Source organism: Anas platyrhynchos, chromosome 10 (genome assembly GCF_047663525.1).
Source record: "Anas platyrhynchos isolate ZD024472 breed Pekin duck chromosome 10, IASCAAS_PekinDuck_T2T, whole genome shotgun sequence".
Classification (NCBI taxonomy): Eukaryota; Metazoa; Chordata; class Aves; order Anseriformes; family Anatidae; genus Anas; species Anas platyrhynchos.
Genome location: NC_092596.1, coordinates 22,690,372 through 22,711,486, shown reverse-complemented (window position 1 = coordinate 22,711,486; position 21,115 = coordinate 22,690,372). Strand labels below are relative to the sequence as shown.

At 41.5% G+C, this 21,115-nt stretch overlaps 1 protein-coding gene across 6 annotated transcripts in view; it reads right to left on the bottom strand.

The window, feature by feature from the left end:
* Positions 1-21,115, bottom strand: part of HDX (highly divergent homeobox) — a 49,770-nt gene that overhangs the window by 13,979 nt on the left and 14,676 nt on the right. For 5 of the 6 annotated variants that reach the window (XR_011811621.1, XM_021266825.4, XM_027465066.3 and 2 more), the window contains 3 exons: positions 16,350-16,403; positions 6,959-7,105; positions 2,601-2,808 (listed from right to left, as the gene is read on the bottom strand). Coding sequence is in view for 4 of the 6 variants with exons in the window: in XM_021266825.4 (XP_021122500.1) it covers positions 2,601-2,808; positions 6,959-7,105; positions 16,350-16,403 (409 nt within the window). In the remaining 2 variants the exon portion in view is untranslated. The remainder of the gene's footprint in view (positions 1-2,600; positions 2,809-6,958; positions 7,106-16,349; positions 16,404-21,115) is intronic. The other variant, XR_011811622.1, reaches the window with a different exon arrangement.

Below are 21,115 nucleotides of genomic sequence, written 5' to 3'. Positions count from 1 at the left end.
TGTACAGGAAACCCATCATGCAGATTATTTCATTCTTGTATGGCAAACTGTTAGGTCCTAATAAATCTAAGCTTGTTTCTTATATGTAAGAGCAAGGTTCACGCTTGAAAACAGCAAACCTTAACCTTCAGTCCTAGCCACAAGCTGAGATGATTCTATCAGCCCTGACTATGGCCAACAGGAGAAGTGAGAGAGAAGCACATTTCTTCCTACAATTAAGTACGTTTCTCAGATTTACTTCAGTTCCTCCACATTTAATGTGCAGTCCAGAAGAAAGTGGTTCACAGAAACAGCAAATCGGGAAATAAACCAAAACACAGAAGTCAGAGTGCTCTGCTAAGAACCTTAAATGCCACCATTAACAGGAAGGCTACTCAGGGGAAACGCACCGCAGAGCTGGCGTTACAGGGCCCAGCTAGCAGGGAGGAGAGGAGAGGCGGCGTGGAGGGCACCCACAATGCAACCAGAAGTTGTTTCAGCTAAATTTGATCTGCCACTGCTGTAACTTCAGAGCAAAACTTCTGCTAGAAGCAAAAGCAAGTGGTGGCAAATGGGAGAAGCGTGAAGCAGGAGCCGCACGCAGCCTCATTGCCAGCCTCACAGGGGCTGCAGCAGCCCTAGCACCAGCGGCTCCGTCACCCTGCCTCACCCCTTACTCCATCTGGCTATCGAATCCAGCTCCCTACAGCACTTTAAAGTCTTTAAAAATTCATCCTCAGCTAATACAAACCGGCAGAGCTGTAATGGCCTCCACAGAGCTGTGTTCATTTACACAAACTATGGATTCAATTAACGTACCTTTAAAAAAGGCAAGGCATTATGAGAATCTTAGTGCTTAATTTTGCCTCAGAGTACAGCCTTTTTTTTTTGTTGTTCTTCTTCTCTTTTAATATTTACACACTACTCTTTAAAAGCTAATGCCACCAACACTTCTGCTCTAATTAGGCAACTAAAAATATCCTTTCTTTGAGAGTTGGGGGGGTTGTTTGTTTGTTTTGTTGTTTAATTAGGACCAAAAGTTATATTACAATCAATCACGCATCTGTGGCTGAATAGCATACAAGATTATTGCTGTAAGTATTTTCCAGGAAGTTCAAAACAAACTGAACTGCAGTAGGGAAGCCTACTGGTTTGAGCTGCAGGAGCAAACAAACAATTCTTGTGGTAGAATTAAAGCAGGATTTCTGGACGCTATGGAAATCCTATCAGTTTCTTACACTTCTTTACGTCTTGTAGCCATCTATTTATTCATAGTCTTACAGCTCTGCCCTGTTTTAAGAAAGTCTTTCGATAAATTCGGCGTTATTTTTCACTTTAAGCTGCAAAATGCTCAGATTCTTCCCCCATTACCATTTTCTTCCAGACAGATCTGACTACATCAGCTCCTTCTACACCTCAGGCAAATCAAGGACTCAGATTCTGCATCTCACTTGGCGTTCAATCATTTGACCCATTTCTTTATCATATTATTCTCTTTACAGTGCAATGTGACAAAGCTATCACAAATTCATTCCCAGCAGTTCTCCATTTTCTAGTTCTTTCCTTTAAATTGTTCAGCCAAAATGACAAGATCAAGTCTGGCGTATTAAGCCGAAATAGCATGCGCTCGATCAGACTTTCTTTCAGTTTAGAGAGCAAAGGCTTTATTGATCTCTTCTAATCAGAAGCACTGGGAGCAATTAGTTGAGCTTGTGAAGCTACTGAAACGTGCCGAGCAGCAGTTCAGCCGCCCTAGGCCCAGAGCACAAGTGTACAGGAGGGGAAGGGAGAGGTTTATTCAACGTGGTCATGCGGTTCTGTGAGGTGGGGTAAAAAGGGAATTAAGTTCAAGACACTTATCAGTCGAGATCATGGAGTTTACTGTGAACAAACACGCACCCTGCGTGTGCAGTTCTAAGGCTGCCTGAACGTCCCCTGCTACCGACTTTGATCTTTTCTGCAGATTTGTGTTTGCTCGTCAGAGCCCATGCACACACCTCAGACAGCTTAATGACGCCTTCTGCCACGCTCTGACATAGTCTGAAGCTCCTTCAGTTCAAGACCAAGTTTGAGGCAAGGTATTTTCTGAGCATATCTCATCAGCAAGAGTTTATTATGGAAACTGTAATTACATAGTTCTGGTCACCTCAGAGCTCGCAGGTTCACACACATCAGTGCTTGTTAAGACAAGAACTGCTGATGTGGCTCACGCTAACACGAACGGATATTCAAGCTGGCAGAGTAGAACTGGCAAGTTAGCAGAGAGCATTTTTCTTAGAAACCAGCTCCTTAAGGAAGCGAGACCTATACGTTTGTACTCTCTGTTCATCTCTCAGTTGCTCCAGCAAATTGCGAACTTGGTAATTAACTTCTGATGAATCTGGCAGAAACACAGGTCTTATGAAAAATGGTTTCTGCAAGCTTTGAGATAAAAATATCAAAAAAACTCATACAGAAGTAAAAGAAAAGACCAAACGATACCCTCAGCATAGCCAAGGTACATAACTTGCAACTGTTAGACACTTTCAGACATATTTGAATGCGTACAACAGAGAACCCAAAGCATGCACACTGCATAAAATTAAAAATATATGCACAGTAGGAACTGCATTGTCAAATACCTTGTGAGCTTCCTTCAGATAAGCAGATTGATACTTCATCATTCCTATCATTATCATCCCCCACTTCAGTAGCAGTTTCCTCTCCTGGATTAAGTGCTGATTTAGAAACAAATTCAGATTGATCAGAGAAATCAGCAGGACCTCCTCTAGGGGGTGGGACCTCAATCCCCATTAAACGGTATTTCCGTCTTCGATTCCCAATCCACGTCTTGCAAGAGAAATAAACATGAATGATATCAGAAACTATAACAAAAGCAACAGACCCACAACCAAGTGAAATTAGCACATCTGCACTCTAAGACCAAGAGCATAGCCAGCAATCCAAGGGAGGTGATTATTCCCCAGTATTTGACCTTCACGAGGCTGCTTCCTGGAGTACTGCGTTCAGTTTTAGTCCTCCAGGGCAAGGGAAAAGGGGAAGTTGTGCAGAGCAAGAGGAAGAGAGGCAACAGCTGCAGGTCGCACAAGGAAAATTCTGATTGGAATTAAGAAAAAAGAAAAAGTTTTACAGTGAGGATAGTTCAGCACCAGAACACTTTGCCCACAGTTTTGGAATCGCCAACTTTGCATGGACTCAACATCTTACTGGACAAGGTCCTGAAAAACCTGACCTCACTCTGAAGTCAGTCATGCTCTGAATAAAGAGTAGGATTAGGTGACCTTGTAAGGTCCATCCCTACCTAAATCACTGTATGAATTTAACATGTGATCTTTGATTCAGGCTCTCCCACTCTGCATCTTCTGGTGGGACTAAAGCATCCAGTGACCCAAATGGTCCATCTATTCTAGGATTTCCTACAGCACAGAAGAAATTGTCCAAGGTCGTAGCTCTACACCACTCCACTTTGGCAGAAGTAAGCCCAAAGCAGTATTATCTTTCACTTCTCTTTAATTGGAAGATGAGTCTTTATGAAAATTTGCTTGCAGTAAGGGATAACAGTAGTGGGAGATGAAACAGGGCCAGGACCAGGGAACTTGGAAACCCCCATTCATGATCAGATAGGTATGGATGCCCTAAGTTCATTTTATATCAATAAATCTGACTTGCTTTCTCTGATAAATTCTAAAGAAAAATTATGCTAAAATTATTAAAGACTCAAAAGAGTTTAACATGATGCAGTAAGAGTTGTCTGTACCTCTACCATTTAATTCCCTTCCTTTTGTTGCATTACTCAGGCTTTTGGTATCTCATCCAATTTCAGCTCTACTTATCAGCTCCTGTTCCCAGACACTTTACTCCAAAGTCAATTCCTCACTGGCATCCAAAAGTCCTCTCACAGCCAGGAATCAACTTCTTTGCTTATTTTAACTTCTAGTCTTCTTGACCTGGCTCTCTTCACCTTCCACAGTGTCTGTGAGACGCCCAGAGCAGTGCTGACAGCACTCCAGGCACCTTCCACATCGTCCCAGGGCCTGGCCACCTGCTGCTCCAGGACTGCCAACAGGGGGATTTGGCCTTGTAAGCTGTGGCTGTGCAGTCTGCTTCGTTACTGCGTGGTCATTAGTAGGTTTTGAGGAATACTTAGTGCTGGAACTTGTGGGTTACTAAAAACCAAACATACATCCAGAAAGCACGCACGATTGCTATTTCTGAATAATTAAAAATTAAGCTGAATCTCTTTAGCTAAAAAATGACATGCTTAGGACTGGTTTTGATAAATCATTTTTGCTTTCCCAGCTCTAAATTTTCTCAATGATGAATGCAAAATAGGTACACAAAAAGCTAATTCTCATTATATCCCTAAAATATTACCTCCTTAAAAACTTCAAACATCTGTAAAATACATGTAATCAAACTGACTAAACCTACATAGAGCAGCCCATAATGAACTCAGCAGCAACTTCCCCTGCTTCATCTGAACAGATGAGCAGCAAAAATTGGGGAAGAAAGGGCAGAGGCCCAGCAGAAGAAGCCAGCAAATGCCCTGTGCATCTGCAAGGGATCAAATGCAGTGGAACTATGCATGGTGGCAAACTTTACCTTTCCAGTAATACTGATGTGTTCATAGTACTGGCAATCTTTAAAGCAAGCACAGGGTCATAAGGATCAATCATTTGTACTTCTGGAAAAGCAACATTTATCTGGACAAAAATAATGAATTTCCACTGAAAAAGCTATTGAAAGGGAAAAGAGGGGAAGTGCATTTAATTGAGTTGAATCAAGCTTCAATATGTATATAAAACTATTGTACATAGTTATATAAATATAAAATGTGTAATATAGATTATATAAATGTATAAGTGTGTTTCTAATACATACCTTATATATATACTTGATTTGTTTATATATATATATATTTATTTATATTTATTACTATTTTATTTTGTTATGTCACAAATGGAGAAACAGTCGCTAGTTGTACACTACCTACCTAGAATTTAAGGTAGAGTGAAATACACCCAAAGGCAACAAGGCCAGTACCTTTACTGAAAATGGAGAGGTTTTTCCGGAAGAGTCTCTTAGTGCAACTCTTCTTAGCTGAGCAAGGAACATAGAGCACAGACTTTATGGCACACTCAGGCCTCGCAATACATCACCACTGCGTCCTGACTACGAGAAAGCAAGCACGTTGCACTCTGATCTCCAGACATTTATGTTTCCTCCTGTAGAAAACCCAGGCTGGCACATAAGGAAAGAGGCATAATACGTTGTGCCTACACAGAGCCCAAGACAAATTTAGGAGAGATTCCTCAGCACGTTACGGAAATTTCCTATCCACATCTGGGATACAGAGTGCCTTAGAGGACCGACAAGAGGAAGCACTGAAGATCACACATGCCCTGTAGCACAGATTCAGCCCTTAGAAACAAATAAAAAAAGCGTAGCATGATGCAGGACCAACCTAAATCTCACTCTAACTTTTCCAGGCTGTTATACAGAGGAACCAGAGGCAGAGGTAGGTCAGATACTGGCAACAACAATCAGCTACTATGAAGAAAATAAATCTTTTTCTTTGTTTATTCATTCATTTGTGTACACAGCATAGAGTTTTATGGAGTTCATCTGAGCCTGGTACATCTGCCCTGAAGACAGAAGCATTGAAAGATGTGCACAAAACTTTGCCAGTAAGGATGTTCTTAAGGAAACGAAGTAATGGAAGCTAAGCAAGGGTGTCAACCCTCTTGTCCTATGAGTAAGGTACTATAGAGCTGGGAGTCCATTTTGAGATGTTTTCAGTGGAAACAGGTTCACCTTTCAAAAAACAAACTGAAGAGCTCGAAAAATATGCAGAAGCTTTGTTCTCTAGAGATAAAAAAAATAATACTTCTAAACCTCCAAAAATGCAATTTAATTTTTTCTTAATTCAGATTTGCTTACGAAAACAAGCAAGTAAATAAGCAGAGCAGTGTTCAATACTGAAACCAACTCTGGTCCCAGTTTGATATATCAGTCCAACAGAGATGGCCACAAAGGAGGAGTTTCAAATAAGGGCTCCTACCTCATCTTTTGCTTTGGTAGGTGATTCGGAGTAGCATTTGACCTTTTATGTATGAAAGTTTTGTGTTCTATTAAATAAAATTACCATTCATTTTCCTTATATTCCTCCTATATTTCTGAGTAGTTTGATAGTTGTCATCCTGTCTTTCTCAAATAATGGCTCCTATCTCCTCTTCTGCTTTGATGTCAAAATTTTAAGGGAGAAGTGGAAAAAGAAGACAAAGGCTGAAAGGACTAGTCACAACCGTCATGCCCATTATGATGGGAAGGGAAGACTAATGACATTTTTGTACCAACTGCAAAGGCAGTCAGACTATTTTCTGAAGAATGGAAGCTCTGAGTGAGTAAGACAGTCACAGATTCAGAGCGGTGATGTCTGGTAATTGTGAATACAGTGGCAACAACTGACGCTTTAACAAACCTCCCTGCCTCTGGAGCAGATGATGTGGAGTGATTCTCAGAAAGCAGGTCACCTACACTAAACCTGTAAATCCTAAAACAACCCTTTGTTCTTTTATATATGTTTATTTTTCCCCAGAAGCATTAATGGAAAAATATTTTCTCTATATTTTTAGAGAGACTTCTTTGAATCTTAATCACAATATAAATGATAATGCTTTTAATTCTTCTAGGATATCCCCAAAAACATTTATCACATTTACTCAAAATCTCACTTGAATCTAAAGAGAATGTCAAATGGTTCGTAGTGCTCCTCCCGCTGCTGATCGATAAGACTCTTACCTGAGGGCTTTTTTCTATATATAGACTGCAAAAAGAACAAGAGAGCACTTCCCAACATGGTCATTCATTATGTAATACATGAAATCTATTTCAAGCTTCCTCATGAAATTTTTAAAAGCTTTCATCTGTCCTATTTTTGCTTCTGCAACAAGATAGGGGAAGACTCTGGATTTCTTACCCGCACTATTTCACAGTCAACATTTAATTCTGCAGCAACAGCTTCAATTTTCTCTCTGCAGACTGAGCCCAGGCTGGTCATGCCATTATCCCAGTATTTCTTTAGGGTAGCTAAGTCTCGGTCACTAAATTGTGTGCGGTCCTGTAACTGTAAGATAAACAAAACAAACAAAAAAAAATACTGTTATATTTAAAAGAAGTCCTTACACTGTTCATTTAATTTCCAGAGGTCTCATATACAGTAACACGTTACACTGCCTCCGTGGCTCTTCTCTTTTTACCCTCCCTTAAGGTTTTTTGTAAGTGCTGTTTCCCATCCAGGCTGGTAGAGAGTTCCCTGGGATTTGCCTGAAAGACAGTGCCAGTGCTAAAGCAAGTCCAAAGCACTTTAGCTTTGTTTCAAACTCCACCTGATTTTTTAATTTGTTTTATCTCACTCTATAAGGCCTTACTGAAAATAACTGTTTCCCCTCGTGCTGTTTACTCTCTCCACCCAATTTATGCAAATTATTCCTTAAGGCTTTTCAAGTTTCTCACCCTCCCCCCCGAAGTTCTTTTATCTTACTGCAAACTACAATACATGCATAATTCAAAGGATTCTGGGTTCCTAAAGGGAATACTTTAATGTTTATTTGGTAAGCTTCAGAGTTTAAATTGGTTCTACTGTTTATTTGCAAGTTCCCTAGCTCCGTGTGTATATTTATCAAAATACGTGATAGTAGATTACTGATAATAAGCAGTAGAAGTGAGAAACGAAGCTGGACTTCCTACTACTTCTTCCTACCACTTCTAAGGGAATAGAGTACCATTCTGTTAACAGGACTTAAAAGCTTTATCAATAGCTGTTAGCCCAGAATTTTAATTAATACTTCCAGTTTCTGTATACCAACCCATCTTTGTCATCTTTCCTGCTATCAGGAGTACACAAATGCAACCACAAAGCCCATCAGTAGTTGCCACTCGTGCCAAATTTGTCATTATTTCAACGGCTGAATTTTGTAAGAAACGATTGTGATTTCAGGTCTGAAATTTAGGTTTGCTCATTGTAAAGCTGTTAAAAGTTAGAAGGAAGTAACCTTAAAGTGTAGCAAAAAGAAATTTTGCAGAACTAGAATAATTTGGATCATGTACATTACCAATTTCAATCTTTGTTAGTTCCCAGATATGGTCATCTTTACAATATTCTTCCTTCAAAAATTGTATTGTACATCTCAGCACATGAGAAGCACCTGAGCCTCCTAAATACACTGCTGTGGACCAGGGGTGGCAGAACTTTGGCTGCAATTTCACACACTGAAGTGAAGAAGTGTAGGAGCTGTGTCCATCCCTCACACCCAGAAGCTGGCACGTTAGTCAGGGGTGCTTAGGTGGGGAGCTTCTCCTACCTACAAGGCACCTTTAAAGAAGGAAAGCTGGGTTATTTCCCGAATCACTGCGACAATATCTCTTTTTATGGCTGTTGGCAAAACAGACTGCAAATTCTGAAAATGGCTGGGAGAGTTCTCCCTTGTTCTGCACGGAGCAGTCAGGGAGAGGCAGCCGAGCACTGAAAAAAGGGAAGGCAGGAAGCAATGTGAAAGCAGTGCTAAACCTACAAGGAGAAACAAGTCACTCTGGCCTCTCCAGCTTCCCTGAACAGGTAGGTAGCTCAGGGCAACTCCACCTTCTAAAGCACACTGAGTGTTTTTCTAAAAATGAACAGCATTTGTTGCTGCTGCTGGAGAGGTCATTGACAACACTGCTGCATCACTCAAGCAGCATCGTATGAGCTCTACTACGCTTAATATGCAAAGAGAACTTGGAATTTCTGCTTTACCTCATTCTCAGAAATACTCCCTAGTGTTTAAGCTGACAATACATATTTGTGCTGCTCTTGCAGAGACTGTCACATCAGGTACTTCACCTTTTCTCGGTGCTGAAGGACTCGTGCAGCAGCACATGAATCACACTGATACTGATCATAGGTCACAGAAGGAAAGGGAGAACAAGCTTTTTCAGCCAACTGATATGAAAGAACAAACACAAAGCAAAACCAAAAGCCTACAGCACATACTGCCTGAGAGAGTCCAGACAGCAGAAACAAACTGAGAGGACAAAAACAAGTTCAAGTAAGCAGAAGATGATGTTTGTCAAAAGTAAATAAAAAAATAAAATTTGCAGTAGGGAACGGTTAAAAGCTATAATGAAGAGTCAGTTCCCTCTCAGGGCTGAAGTTAACAGCCTCACTGTGATGCAGGACTCAGTCTACCCCAGCAAACTTGGTGTATTCTCCAATTAGGATCTCTCATCCCACTTTAACTTTCACCTCTTGAGTCCACATCTGATTTGTGCCATTTTTGCTCACCAAGCTCAGCACTGAATAACCTTCTACAAGCAGCCAAGCAGGTAGGAATCGAGCCTCCCCTGAACAGCTCAGAGTGCTGCCTTCAGAGAGCTACCTCCTGACAGCTGAAGTGACAACTCCTTACAGCTCGGCGGTCTGCAGCCACGAACAGCAGCATCCATCACCGGACCTGGAATGTCACCAGTGCTCCAGCAGGAAGACTCTTGACATCTGGGGGCTCAGATTCGACGACAAGTCAGTGAGAGGGCAGCAGGTTACTGCATATTAAACAGAGCCTGGTAGCTGCCTGCCTGCACTGCTGCTCCCAGCACACATGCACTGCATTACGCAGAGTACAGAGTAAAGAAGGAGCGTCCTTACGCTGCTCTCCCATGCTGCTGGGATCAGCCCTGACCCTTAGGCTCACCAGATGTAAATAACACTTTGGGTTGTCCACAACACCGATCCACACTAACTCCTCTAAGTGACCGTGCCATACACCTTTTCACGAATTTCTTAGAGGAGCTACATTCAGTTACACGATTACGCCCTTGACAAAGACGGTGCTTGGAGTCCTGCACTCTGTGCTGCTCAAACATGACATTATGCTCTCCAAACAATCAAGGTCTTCTGTAAGAAAACAAAGGGGAGAGTCCCTGCATCAAATATACAGCGGCACTTCCATCAGTTTAGTTAATATTAATACCTCTGCATGCTCAGTAGCATCAGAGGGACAGGAAACAAAAACCACAGTCCTACAAATCTCCTAACAGTGACGGTTATGCATCAGTTATCACAGGGGAAAATATCAAAAGATAACACTGAAAAGCTTTGTATTTAGGATAATACTTTTCATAGCTCAAGACAAGCCAGGAATTCGGTTCCTATTTTTACTTGGTTATAACAAATATTATGAATGCAATTTTCATTTCCTCTCTTCAGATCCCCTACTTGCTGATTTGAGGCTTGGCTTTATCCTCGGGAGCGTTAACTGTCTGCAGAACATGTTACATTTATCACTTCTGTTGTCCATGTTTTGGAAAGCCAAGGGAAGCTCCTTCCAGCAGAGAACAGACCATCAACTCCCAACGAAAAGCAATCCTTGCGAGCAAATTGAATCAGCAGTTCTGCCAAGCTGAGGGTTAAACCCTGCTTATCCCCTGACCTCTCAAGTGTAATGACAACATTCTTAGAGGAGATGACCCAGTTTATTTCGGGCACTCCTGGCCCTTGGCCAAGCCCCTCGTAATACCCACTGTGCATGCAGCATTTGTGGTGCAAATCTAGTGGCTGTAATTGGTAGGAATAATTACATTTCAGCGGAGTGCCCTTATCCTGTCTGTCATTACAGCCTTTTAGATCAGTTTTTTTTTGCATCGGTTGAAAGCGTTTCAGGCCACACGTGCAGAAGCTACCCAGAATCTTCAGATTATGTGGCATATTCCAAACTGAAAGAACTGGAGCTTTAAAATAGATGCAGTGACTGTTGCATTTATGCTGCAGCTGAGTTACATATGGTATTACAGACAAAAAGATGTATTAAAATTCCACCGCGATTATATTAACGAAATCAACAGCTCAGTTGTGATGCTCCATGATGAAGTATTCTAAGGTCAGAGTTATTTCTAGCAAACAAACTTCTCATGACAAATTTTAGTTGCTACCACCACTCAGAAGCTCTGTCATGGAGAAACAGCAGGAGAACTCACAGCGTAATTCTCTCTTTTTTTTTTTTTTTTGCATGCTTTCAAGGTTCTTCTCTGGCAGCCAAATCACGCAATATCTTTCAAATTCTTTACCTAAGCTAATCTAAACAGATCTGCTTTTGAGCCAAACTAACACTAGCTTCATTTGATGCCTGTTCTTCCACTGGAATAAATGAGTCTTGTATTTTCTTCTCCACACTTCTCATACTTTCAAAGATCTCCATCATGCTCCTCCACCCCCTCCTAGTCACCTATTTTCAGGTCTGAAGAGGTGCAGCCCATTTGGCTGTTCATGCTGTGGCTATTCCGTGCCTTTGATCACCGTCACTTTGATCACTGGTTTGATCGCTCTATTAAATTTTGGGAGGCACAGGATGATCAGAACCGCAAACAGCCTACAAGGTGTGACCAAATCCTAGATTTTCTCTACTTCTGACATTATTTTGCTTTGTTCCCCATTCCCAATGATGCCAGCGTTCAGCTCTCTGAACTCTGACACTTCTAATCGTGTAGTTGGTTTTTTTTTTCCCAGAGAATTATCAATTCACTTGTAAGTAGGAAGTTATTTCTGAATTAACCATTCTGTACATATTCCTGCTTTCTCATCTGTACCATTTAATATTATTCTTATACACAGTGCAGCCCGAAGCACCCTTGCAGAGCTGTATGTGCCGCAGACAGGCACACTACATGCATTTCCACCCTCTAAGACTCCCAGGCCATACATGTTTCTCCCTTGAGAACAAAAACAACAACAAAAATTGAAGGCAGCTGATGGCCATAACTACCAGAACAATTCTGGTTGGTTTCTGGACACAACCCTTCCCCAGGACGTGACAGTTCCCTTCTCCACATATGGGCAGACAACTACTCATCACAAGACACTTCCAATCTTCTTAGGATGCAGAAACATACCTGAAGGCCCCTAAAAACAGCTAGCAGAACGGTGTTACCACCAGCTTCATTCAGAGCATAACACCTGCAGAAGACTGCAAGCTGCACAGCCTGCAGACAAAATCGTGTTTGAAACAGATGACAAGGAAAGCAGCATCCAAAGGCACCCTTAAACTATTCCAGCTAACGTAGCACTAGCACACAAACTTAAGACTTCCAGAAAAGAGACTTTTTGCCTCTTTTTCCACTATGTTGGTAAGCTTTCGGTATGCTCCGGGTGAGGCAGGACTGATAAATATTTTAATACTGGCATGCAGTTTTAAACTAAAAAGGTACAAGTGAAGTGCACTTTGCCTGCAAGTAGTTTTAATCCCTGTGGGTGCTTGTTTTACTTTAAAAGCTGCTCGAAGACGTATTTTCTCCAGTGCATGTTGGCTTACTCTGGCAGTAGGAGTTTTCACGAGGCTTTCAGAGCAGAGCCCAACGAGGTCCTTTCTTCAGCAGCTGTAGTGATGTCCCTACCCCACTTAGTGCCCTCCACACATACCAGCTGTCAGCACCCTGTGCCCAGGCGTGCCAGTATAACTCGTGGCAGGTCTCACAGCGACCTGGAGTTAGATTCAGTCCTCCACTCGATTCAAAACACACTTACCGTGTTCCTTCTGTGACAGGCACAAGTCTGAGGGGAGCGTTGTACTGCTGCTATCTCCAGAATTTTATTGAAATAGTCTGTATTAAACCAGCAATTTAAAATCAAAACGCAAACGTTCAGGACAGGAGCCCTGGGGGACTCCCACGTTTTGGGGGAAAATATCTGCACAGCAGCCTGAGAGGTCAGTGAATGCCAGCTGAAGCTCTAGGCAGACCCAGCTAACCAACATCACCGACCTGAGAAGCACACTGTGCAAGGGATCAAAGCCGTCACTACAATGCAATGTTATTCCAGGTGGAAGGGAAATACAAAAATCAGCTCCCTTTTGAGCTTTTTCTACTGAAGGCGATGTTCCCTTGAAACCCTGCATGAGCTAGCCCTGACATTAACATGAAAGGCAATAAATTTCACTGAAAATCCCAGCCAAAATACATACGTGCTGCGTACTCTCTGATTTACTATGTCTGCTTCTCAAGGATGACGGGCTGAAATAATTCTAAAACCTTAATCTGTTGTCTTAATATCAAGTCTGGAACACAAAGTCACTAATACCACTAGAACTATTTCTAAATAGAAATTGGGAAAAAAAACAAAACCTCCCTCCCCTCCCCCTCTACCCCCCAAAAAATAATCCATGGCTCTTGGCTGTCCTCCAGAAACAAAACTCCACAGCTAAGCCAGACACAGCTTACCTAGAGTCAACACCTGTGAAAAATGGTTTCTGTTGTCAGCACGCTAAGTTATAACATGCCTTCCACGTTTGATGTATTACAAACACTAACCATTCCGTTAAGACATCAGATGACACGACTTAAGAACAGTTAGTACACTTAAGACTGAAGTGTAAGGAGAAGAAAAAGATAAAAGATATTTTCCTCTTTTTTATTTAACCAATTATCTTCATCGCTATCTTTGAGTCCTTGTCCTTCCACCACACTGTGGGGAAAAAAGAATAAATCAGAGTGTTCATAAAGGGCAACGCTCTGCACGCACCGTAACAGAATATGGAACTCCACATTTTCCAAGGACATTCTCATGAATAACTGAGTGATATTTCTGGACTAATATTCATTAACTGTCAGGATTACATCATTTTAGGGCATAGCTGAGCAGACTAGCAAGTTTCCGCAGACCTGCACAGATAGCTCTTATTTGTCTCTTGATGCAGTTGAAGGACAGGGCAAGGAAAACAAAATATCAAAGCAGAAGATTAAAAAAAAATATCAGATCATCTAAAAGCCAATCTTCTCCATTTTAGATAAAATACAGATCAGCCTTTTTGCTGTTTGAATGGCAGTAATTGCCGCAATCTCAACTCTATCCATTCTAATTCTGCTCCCTCATGCTCTTTCTTCAGAAGAATTTCACGTTTGAAAATAAAAGTTTCCTAGGAAGTAGGAGCTTGTTCTCCCTTCCCGTTTTCTTACACTCTTGTGAATACATCAGCTTTGGAGCGCCAATTCCTAAACTTTTCTCCTCAACATGACCAATTATGCATTCAAATTGGAAAAAGGCAATCCACAGATCTGGAAACAGATGCTGTTGAATTGGATTATATTAATCAATAAACCGCAAAAGCTGTTGGTTAAAAAAGACACAGGAGAGAAGGTCTAAGGAAAAAGAAATCCCTAATAATCACCCTTAAAAACCAGCATTCCCAAATCCTCGAAGGCTCACCTTCCACATAGATTCATCCAAATGTATGTCAGACGAGGGTAAACACTGCCCTAAGAAGTAACTTATCTGGAGTACCTGGTAGAAAGGTAGGATCCTTTCTGCCCTATGCAGCAAAGGAGATACACCATTTGCGATTCACTCTGTGCTGTGAAGACGGCTGCCTTGAAATTCTATCTGTTGCCTTCTCAGTCATAACAACCTCCCTGCAGCAGCCACAGCAATTGCTTACATCTGCATTTTCCAGTTGGGTGCATCCCCATATGGCAACGCAACCTTGGTAGAGCAAAAAGAGGAGAAAGAAATTGAACAAAACCATCCACCCTCCCCCCCCCCCCCCAAAAAAAAAAAAAAGTTGCATACTAACTTTCTAAACAATCTAAGTCGGGTGTTGCAGTCTGGCTGGCAGAGGAACAGGAGAAGTAATGAGAAAAAGAAATGATTTCATTTACATAGGGACTTCGGAGCAAAATGGCTTGGAAAAAATAGTTTACACTGTTAAACGGGTGATTAAAGTTATGGTTTAGGGAGCTAATGCAGCTGCTGATGGTAATGGAAAAGTCTTCCCTTAAGTGTTCCAAGTATCTAAAGTTCAAGCCAGAGAAGTGTCAAGTTGTAATGCTTACCTCAAAGTAAGAGCGGGAGTACAGCATGCTGTGGGGAAAGGCAGCTATAATTGAAATGCCAGAAGAAAGTGGAACCACCAGCCCTTCCCCAGGAGACACTGCCCCCGGAGAGATTCCACTTGTAAACCCAGAACAGCCTGGCACAGTAACTTCCCTTACTACAGAAGGAATTAGTCAGCGAATCTGTGGTTCATCAGGAGGTAAAATGCCCCAAATCTCTGCAAAAAAATATGCCAACTGCAGCACAGAGCAGATTCCTCTGTTTAGAAACGTGAACTTCTAAACTACCAGTGCCATGGCCAGGGTGGTGATGCACCCGTATGGAGTGTGGGTGGAGAGCAAACTTTCCCTTTGGGCAGTGAAGTGCTGTGAAATCAGCTCAGCCAACTAGTGAAGCTGTACCTTAGGACACTGACCAGCTTGACGTTTTAGACGAGAGTGGGAAGGTGCCTTCCAGAAAAAGGCTACATTTATAAAAGCTTACTCAAGAAAGGTTGTACTTGGAAGGGACAGGATAGATGGAACAAGCAACAGGATTGCTGTCACCTTCACCTCAATGAACAATTTTATACAGGATTTGTATAAAAGGAAGAGCATCTTCCTCTGGGAAGTGCTCTTCTGAAGTACTCTCTAATAAACAGAAATAAAAATGACACTATCGAAGTCTGAAGAAACTAGAAATGTGCCACTGTTGAAACCTAGCAAAAGTCTGAGAGAAAACAATTAACGTCAGCGAACAGCCATGGGTACACAGCAGGGAAGAGAAGGCAAGGCAAGGTTCTTCCATCACCCAGACATCATTACCAAAGCAATACACATGATGCAGCTCATTGGTTTGTAGTTTGTTTATCACGATAGTCATCTCCTGACTGTTGCTTCTGATATAATTGGACTAACACAGAAATGCCTCTTGAGAGCTTAGTTTGTACCACCCAAGCTGCAGGTTTACAAGCAGATTCTCCAAGCTCTTCAAAGAGAAGTTCACAAGCTACTCTTGAACAGTAACCAAACAGAAGAGTTGGATACAGATATTTTCCTTACAAAAGCTGTTTCATACCTTGTATCATGCTTGGAGTAATTTGTGAATTGAAGACACCAACCTGGCTGATTCTGCCTAATGTAAAATGACACATGGGTAAAATGAGATTTGAGAAAGTTACTACAGATAGCAGGGACTAATTCTGTGAATGTGCACAGAGTAACTGAAAAGTGAGTTACTCGCTGGGGCGTTTCATTCTTTCCTGAATAGAAACCATTCCATTTCAGCTAATAGCACAATCATATACCCGGGCATCACATTACTTGACTTGCTTTTGAAGATAAACATCAACTTCATGCTAACTGAAGCATTGTAGCTGTAGATTATGCTTTGACTAATACAAACATTAAGGAAAAAAAAAAAAACACACCCAAATAAGCACACAACCTAAACCGAACTGAAATTTTCAAAAATGCATTTACATGAAATTTTATTCCTCTACTCGATACATCACATGCTTGAATGGAAATATACTCACTGCTCTTTTTCTGGAACAACCTGTAATCCAAGGCACAGTAAGGTTTCCTGAAATCTGTAGAGGGGAAGGGGAAAACAGAACAGAAAACAACATCAGTTTAGGTTGCTACTAGAACAATAGAGAGCAGCTTTCAAAAGACTTCAGTGTTGTGCATTTGGTTCTGATAGCAGTGTATTTAAAACAGTTTAAGATGTAAAAGCAAAACAGACTCACACTTGCTTCACTGTCATAAGACTAAAAATCAACTGGTTCTTCGGGTGAGGGTGACAACACAACCGCACCTCAGACCCTTCTGTACTTTTGCTATCTCAAAACTTGTATTTTAAAAATTTAAGTTTTCATCTTCTATCTGTCGCAAAGCTCATAAGATTAAGCAAACCGGAGTTAGCAAAGGCCTAATGTTTGGCAGAAGTGCTGTAATGTATTTTTCAGTTACGTCAGTTGAGCTTTCAGAAGAGAAATACTAGGACATTAGTAACTGAAATATTTAACACTGAATGTTAAGGATTTGTAGACTATCAGAAAAAAACAGGGAGATTAGGCTGGAGAAGGATGAGGAATGGGTGTGAGGTGAAGGTTAGCTTCCTTGATTCCTGTTGTTCCCCCACCATTCCTAGAGCCAGGCTTATCAAAAATAATCTTGTATTATTTTCCCTGGACATGGGCAATGTTTCATCACCGGGAATATTGGCAGCTTATTTAGGATTCCATGTTCAGCTTCTGCTGCAGACAAGCAATGCTTCAGACTAAACATAGCTCAAGAGATTAATCAATCTCAAGTTGTTACACACACTATGTACGAGGAAGAAAAATCTACTTGCTTCTGCTGACTCTATCAAGCTATGCTAATGGTTTCTGTATTTGGGAAGGGCTCTAATAATGCGTCTTTCAGCATGAGTATAACCAAATATAGAATACCTGGTACAGTTTGTCTGTTGTACAAGCACGTAAGATACTTTTATTCTTCTAGCTTTTAGCTGAAAGCGCTTGAGGGTTACCTCATGTCAGACACTTTCCCATTATAGCACAAGGAGGGCAGAGAGGGAGGGCTAGAAATGAACACCCTCCCCTCCTAAGAGCAAGTCTGCACCAGCTTGCTTGACTAAAATATCAATTTCTTACTTGCACACATTTTAGTAACCAAGTAGAAACAAGTTACGTCCATTACAATTTCCTACCCGACACAACAGCTTCACACAACAGAAAAGCAGTGTGAGTATCCACACAATTCCTCTTTGTTTATTTATTTATTTATTCCTGCTAAATTAACTGCGAGGTTAAACTGAATTACTTCAGCAATGGATCAGATCCAACACTGCTTTATATTCTTATTCCTCAGAAGACCAACAAATTTAAAGAGGGGCTATGGAAAAAAAAAAAAAAAAGAAGTGCTTTTTTTGTGTAAATAGAAGGATCGGTCTGGCAGAGCATGAACTAGCAGTTGGCTGGAACAGAGATGTACACCAGTTCTGACAGATATGATGCCAAATCCAATAAAGTTTAACTATTTGAAAGGCGATATACATGGAAATGTTCTCAACTGGCTCTATAAAAAGGCAGAAGGGTTTTTCTTCTTTGGTTGTCTTCCTGCAGCGGCTAGAGCCCAGACACCCGCAGCTGTGCCCCCTAGTCCTGCTCCAACTGGAGCAGCCACGGTGAGTTGCAAAAAAGACCTAAAGCAGACGTTAAAGAAAATATATTGTGCCTCAGAGGGAACAGAGCCCAAGGGGAAACTCTCGCAGATGCTACAGAAAGCCCCAAAGTACTGCAACACTGGCGTGCTACCAATTCGGTACCTCCACGTGATCAGCCAATACAAGGTCCCCACACGACTTCCTCCCAGTTCACCTGGATGCCACTGTCCCAGACTCAATGCCCTGGGGCAAATCCAGAGCCTCAGGCAGCACCTGGGCCTGTTCCCTGGAGCCAAGGCAGGCCCCATGCAGCGCTTCAGCAGCCCGCTCCCTGCTGCTCTGCCCCCCAGCAGGCCCAGGGGTTCTCCCTGCTCGTGTGTCCCAGAAATAAAGGGCAGCCACCAGCTGTGACAAGCACAGCTCTGCTTCTGTTACAAGAACGGGTGTCAGGAACACTTTGCCCAAGACTCCAGAGAAAACCACGCTGCTTCCCCCACAAAACGCCGTGCTGCCCAAAATGAATGAGGAAGTCCTCTCCTCTGCAAAAAACCTCTAAGGGAGTAAACAAACCCCTCTGACACATTTAATAACACAGAAGTGAATTTGAGCTCCATTTCCTTAAATAAAGCAAACTCAGAGCTCATTCATATAAAGCAGTATCCTTAAAGTGGATCTCAGTAATAAATAAATCCAAATTACACATATCCTACTCCAGTGCACTGGCTGCAGTGTTTAGGACTTTCCCTAGAAGAAGATGGGACTAAATTAGATTAACCGTGCTTCAGTGTGTAGAACAAAGTAATTAAAAAACCGCACATGCTTTCCACAGGATTTTTGCCCCTTAGGGTTGGGGGGGGGGAAGTAAACTGCGACTAAATCTGCATTCAGCCTGAGGAGCAGCAAGGAGCCTCTCATTCGGGGAGCTGAAAGCCAAACTAAGCAAAGTAAGTGGGTTGAACAATTTGTTTAGCAAAACTGCTCAGGCATTAAAATTGATCATTTTATTAAATTTATTCTTAGGTTACACTAACATGGATTTGATTAATTGAACCAGTAAGGAAGCTATAACTAATTGCTAATTAGATGCCCCACCAATGTACAACAGTAATCACTTCATCAAAACACCAATCACGCGTCCCTGCCTTTAAAGAAGCATCTGCTTGGCTGCTTAACCACTCTAACAATCCTGCAAACTCGGGTTTAATCTATTTTTAAATTTAGGAAAATGTCCCTAAGCTTAAGGATCTTCATTCCTAGGCTGATAAATTGGCTAAGAAGGGCAATAACAGTAACTGGAACTGACTACACACAAAAGAAGTGTGATCCTATAGATGTCTACAAGACGTGAGACAGCACCCGGGGAAGAAAAAAAAAAAAGCTCTCAAGGAGAAAAAAAATAATGAATTAATAAAGTTATAAAATACACATCTCTGGAAGTTTAATATATAGAGGTTATTAAGGTGTAAGGAAAGGAAGTGTCTATGAGAGATACCAGTCATACCAGACTTGGGGTTTTTTCTTTGGCTTCCCTTAAATTCTGCAAAGCAAATGAGTACTTAATACACTCTGCCCAACATGACCCAAGGACCACAGACAACCAAAACACAGCCAAGGAGTGCGTTGGGGACGGAGAGCTGTTCTTTCCCCTTTTCCCCTTCTACTTGGGCTGAGCAAGGACTGCTAAATTCAGCCAACAGAAAAGTCATTCCTCTGAATTCCAGCTTTCAGCCCCAAACTGGAACTACTCTTCAGTCCAGGTCTCAGGGGAATAATGCCTGTGCTCCACCACACACCCTGGGGGCAAAAACAAGGCAGGAAAGGAAAGGGGAAGCAGTGGGCTTCTTAACTGAAGCTCAGTATTAGATCAGAGCAAGCCTCCCTACAGACCTAAGGGGTTGAAAGGAGGGCTGATAACTCATAATTTTAGGCGGAGCACTTGGGGAGGGAGGGAGTGAAAGCAGTGCAGACCTGATGATTTTGGTAAAACGTGTTATGAGCCTATTGGGGTGTGCTACATTACAGACGATTTTGAAGGTGGCAGTGAACGTTTCTTGTAAAAGTGAACTGAGTTTTGGAAGTGAGTCCCTGCCATACACTGACATGTCCTAAGATACAGACCTCAACGTTGCATTGTTCTGCAATACGCTAAAAACTCTTGTCAAGGAATGCAGTGATGTGGAGAAATCAGCACCACCAATTTCTGCATGGCTGTACGGATCTGCCCTCATAAATTTTCTGATACTGATGAGTATCATCTCAGAGTTTCACAGCATGGATGCTTACAGCACCAAGTCAGTTAACAGCAACCTTCCCAGTTTTTCCAAGGCTTAAGACTGGGAAAGGCAAAGGATGCCACAAGAAACAGGATTTCCCCCAGCCCAAACTGCATTCCAAAATTCCATAGAACAGAGTTTGTTAAAGACAGGCATGGAAGTCAAACAGAGTAAAGAAGAATTCCTTACTTACCAAACATCTTTATAATTTGGAAAAACAACAAAGAAACAACGACAACAAAGTAAGTTACAGAGACGTCCTTGTTCTGATCCACACCACATGGATAAAATGTCACCTGCCATGAACCATTCTATCTATAAAGAGGCTCAGTCCCTACCCCCAAAATATCCCCAATACGAGTTATTTCAAATTTCTAAAAGAATAAAAATAATAATAATAATTAAAAACAAACAAACGAATAAATAAATAAATAAATAAATAAACAAACAAACAGTAATACAGATAACTAATGCTTTTTCAAGAGTGAAATAAAGTACCATGAGCATACGGCTGGAGGTATCAATACTGTATTTCACTATGTGAAACTTCAGAAAAGTTTCCTTAACTGTGTTGTATGCACTTTTGCAGCTTTACCAACCCTTGACAGAACAGATGCACACATTTACAGCTTTTCCTCTCCCATGAAACTGAAATTTCAAAAGTAAACAGCATTTAATGAATTTTGTAATTCAAGAATAGTAATAGCAAACACTGACAGACCATCTGAGAGCAGATGGGAAAAAGGGGAAAAACAGCTTATCCAAATTATTTGACTTAATAAAGGCCATAAATAAGAATTGGAGATATCCCATCTACTGCACAGAATCTAGTCCAGAGAGCACATGTTCCTCAAACCTC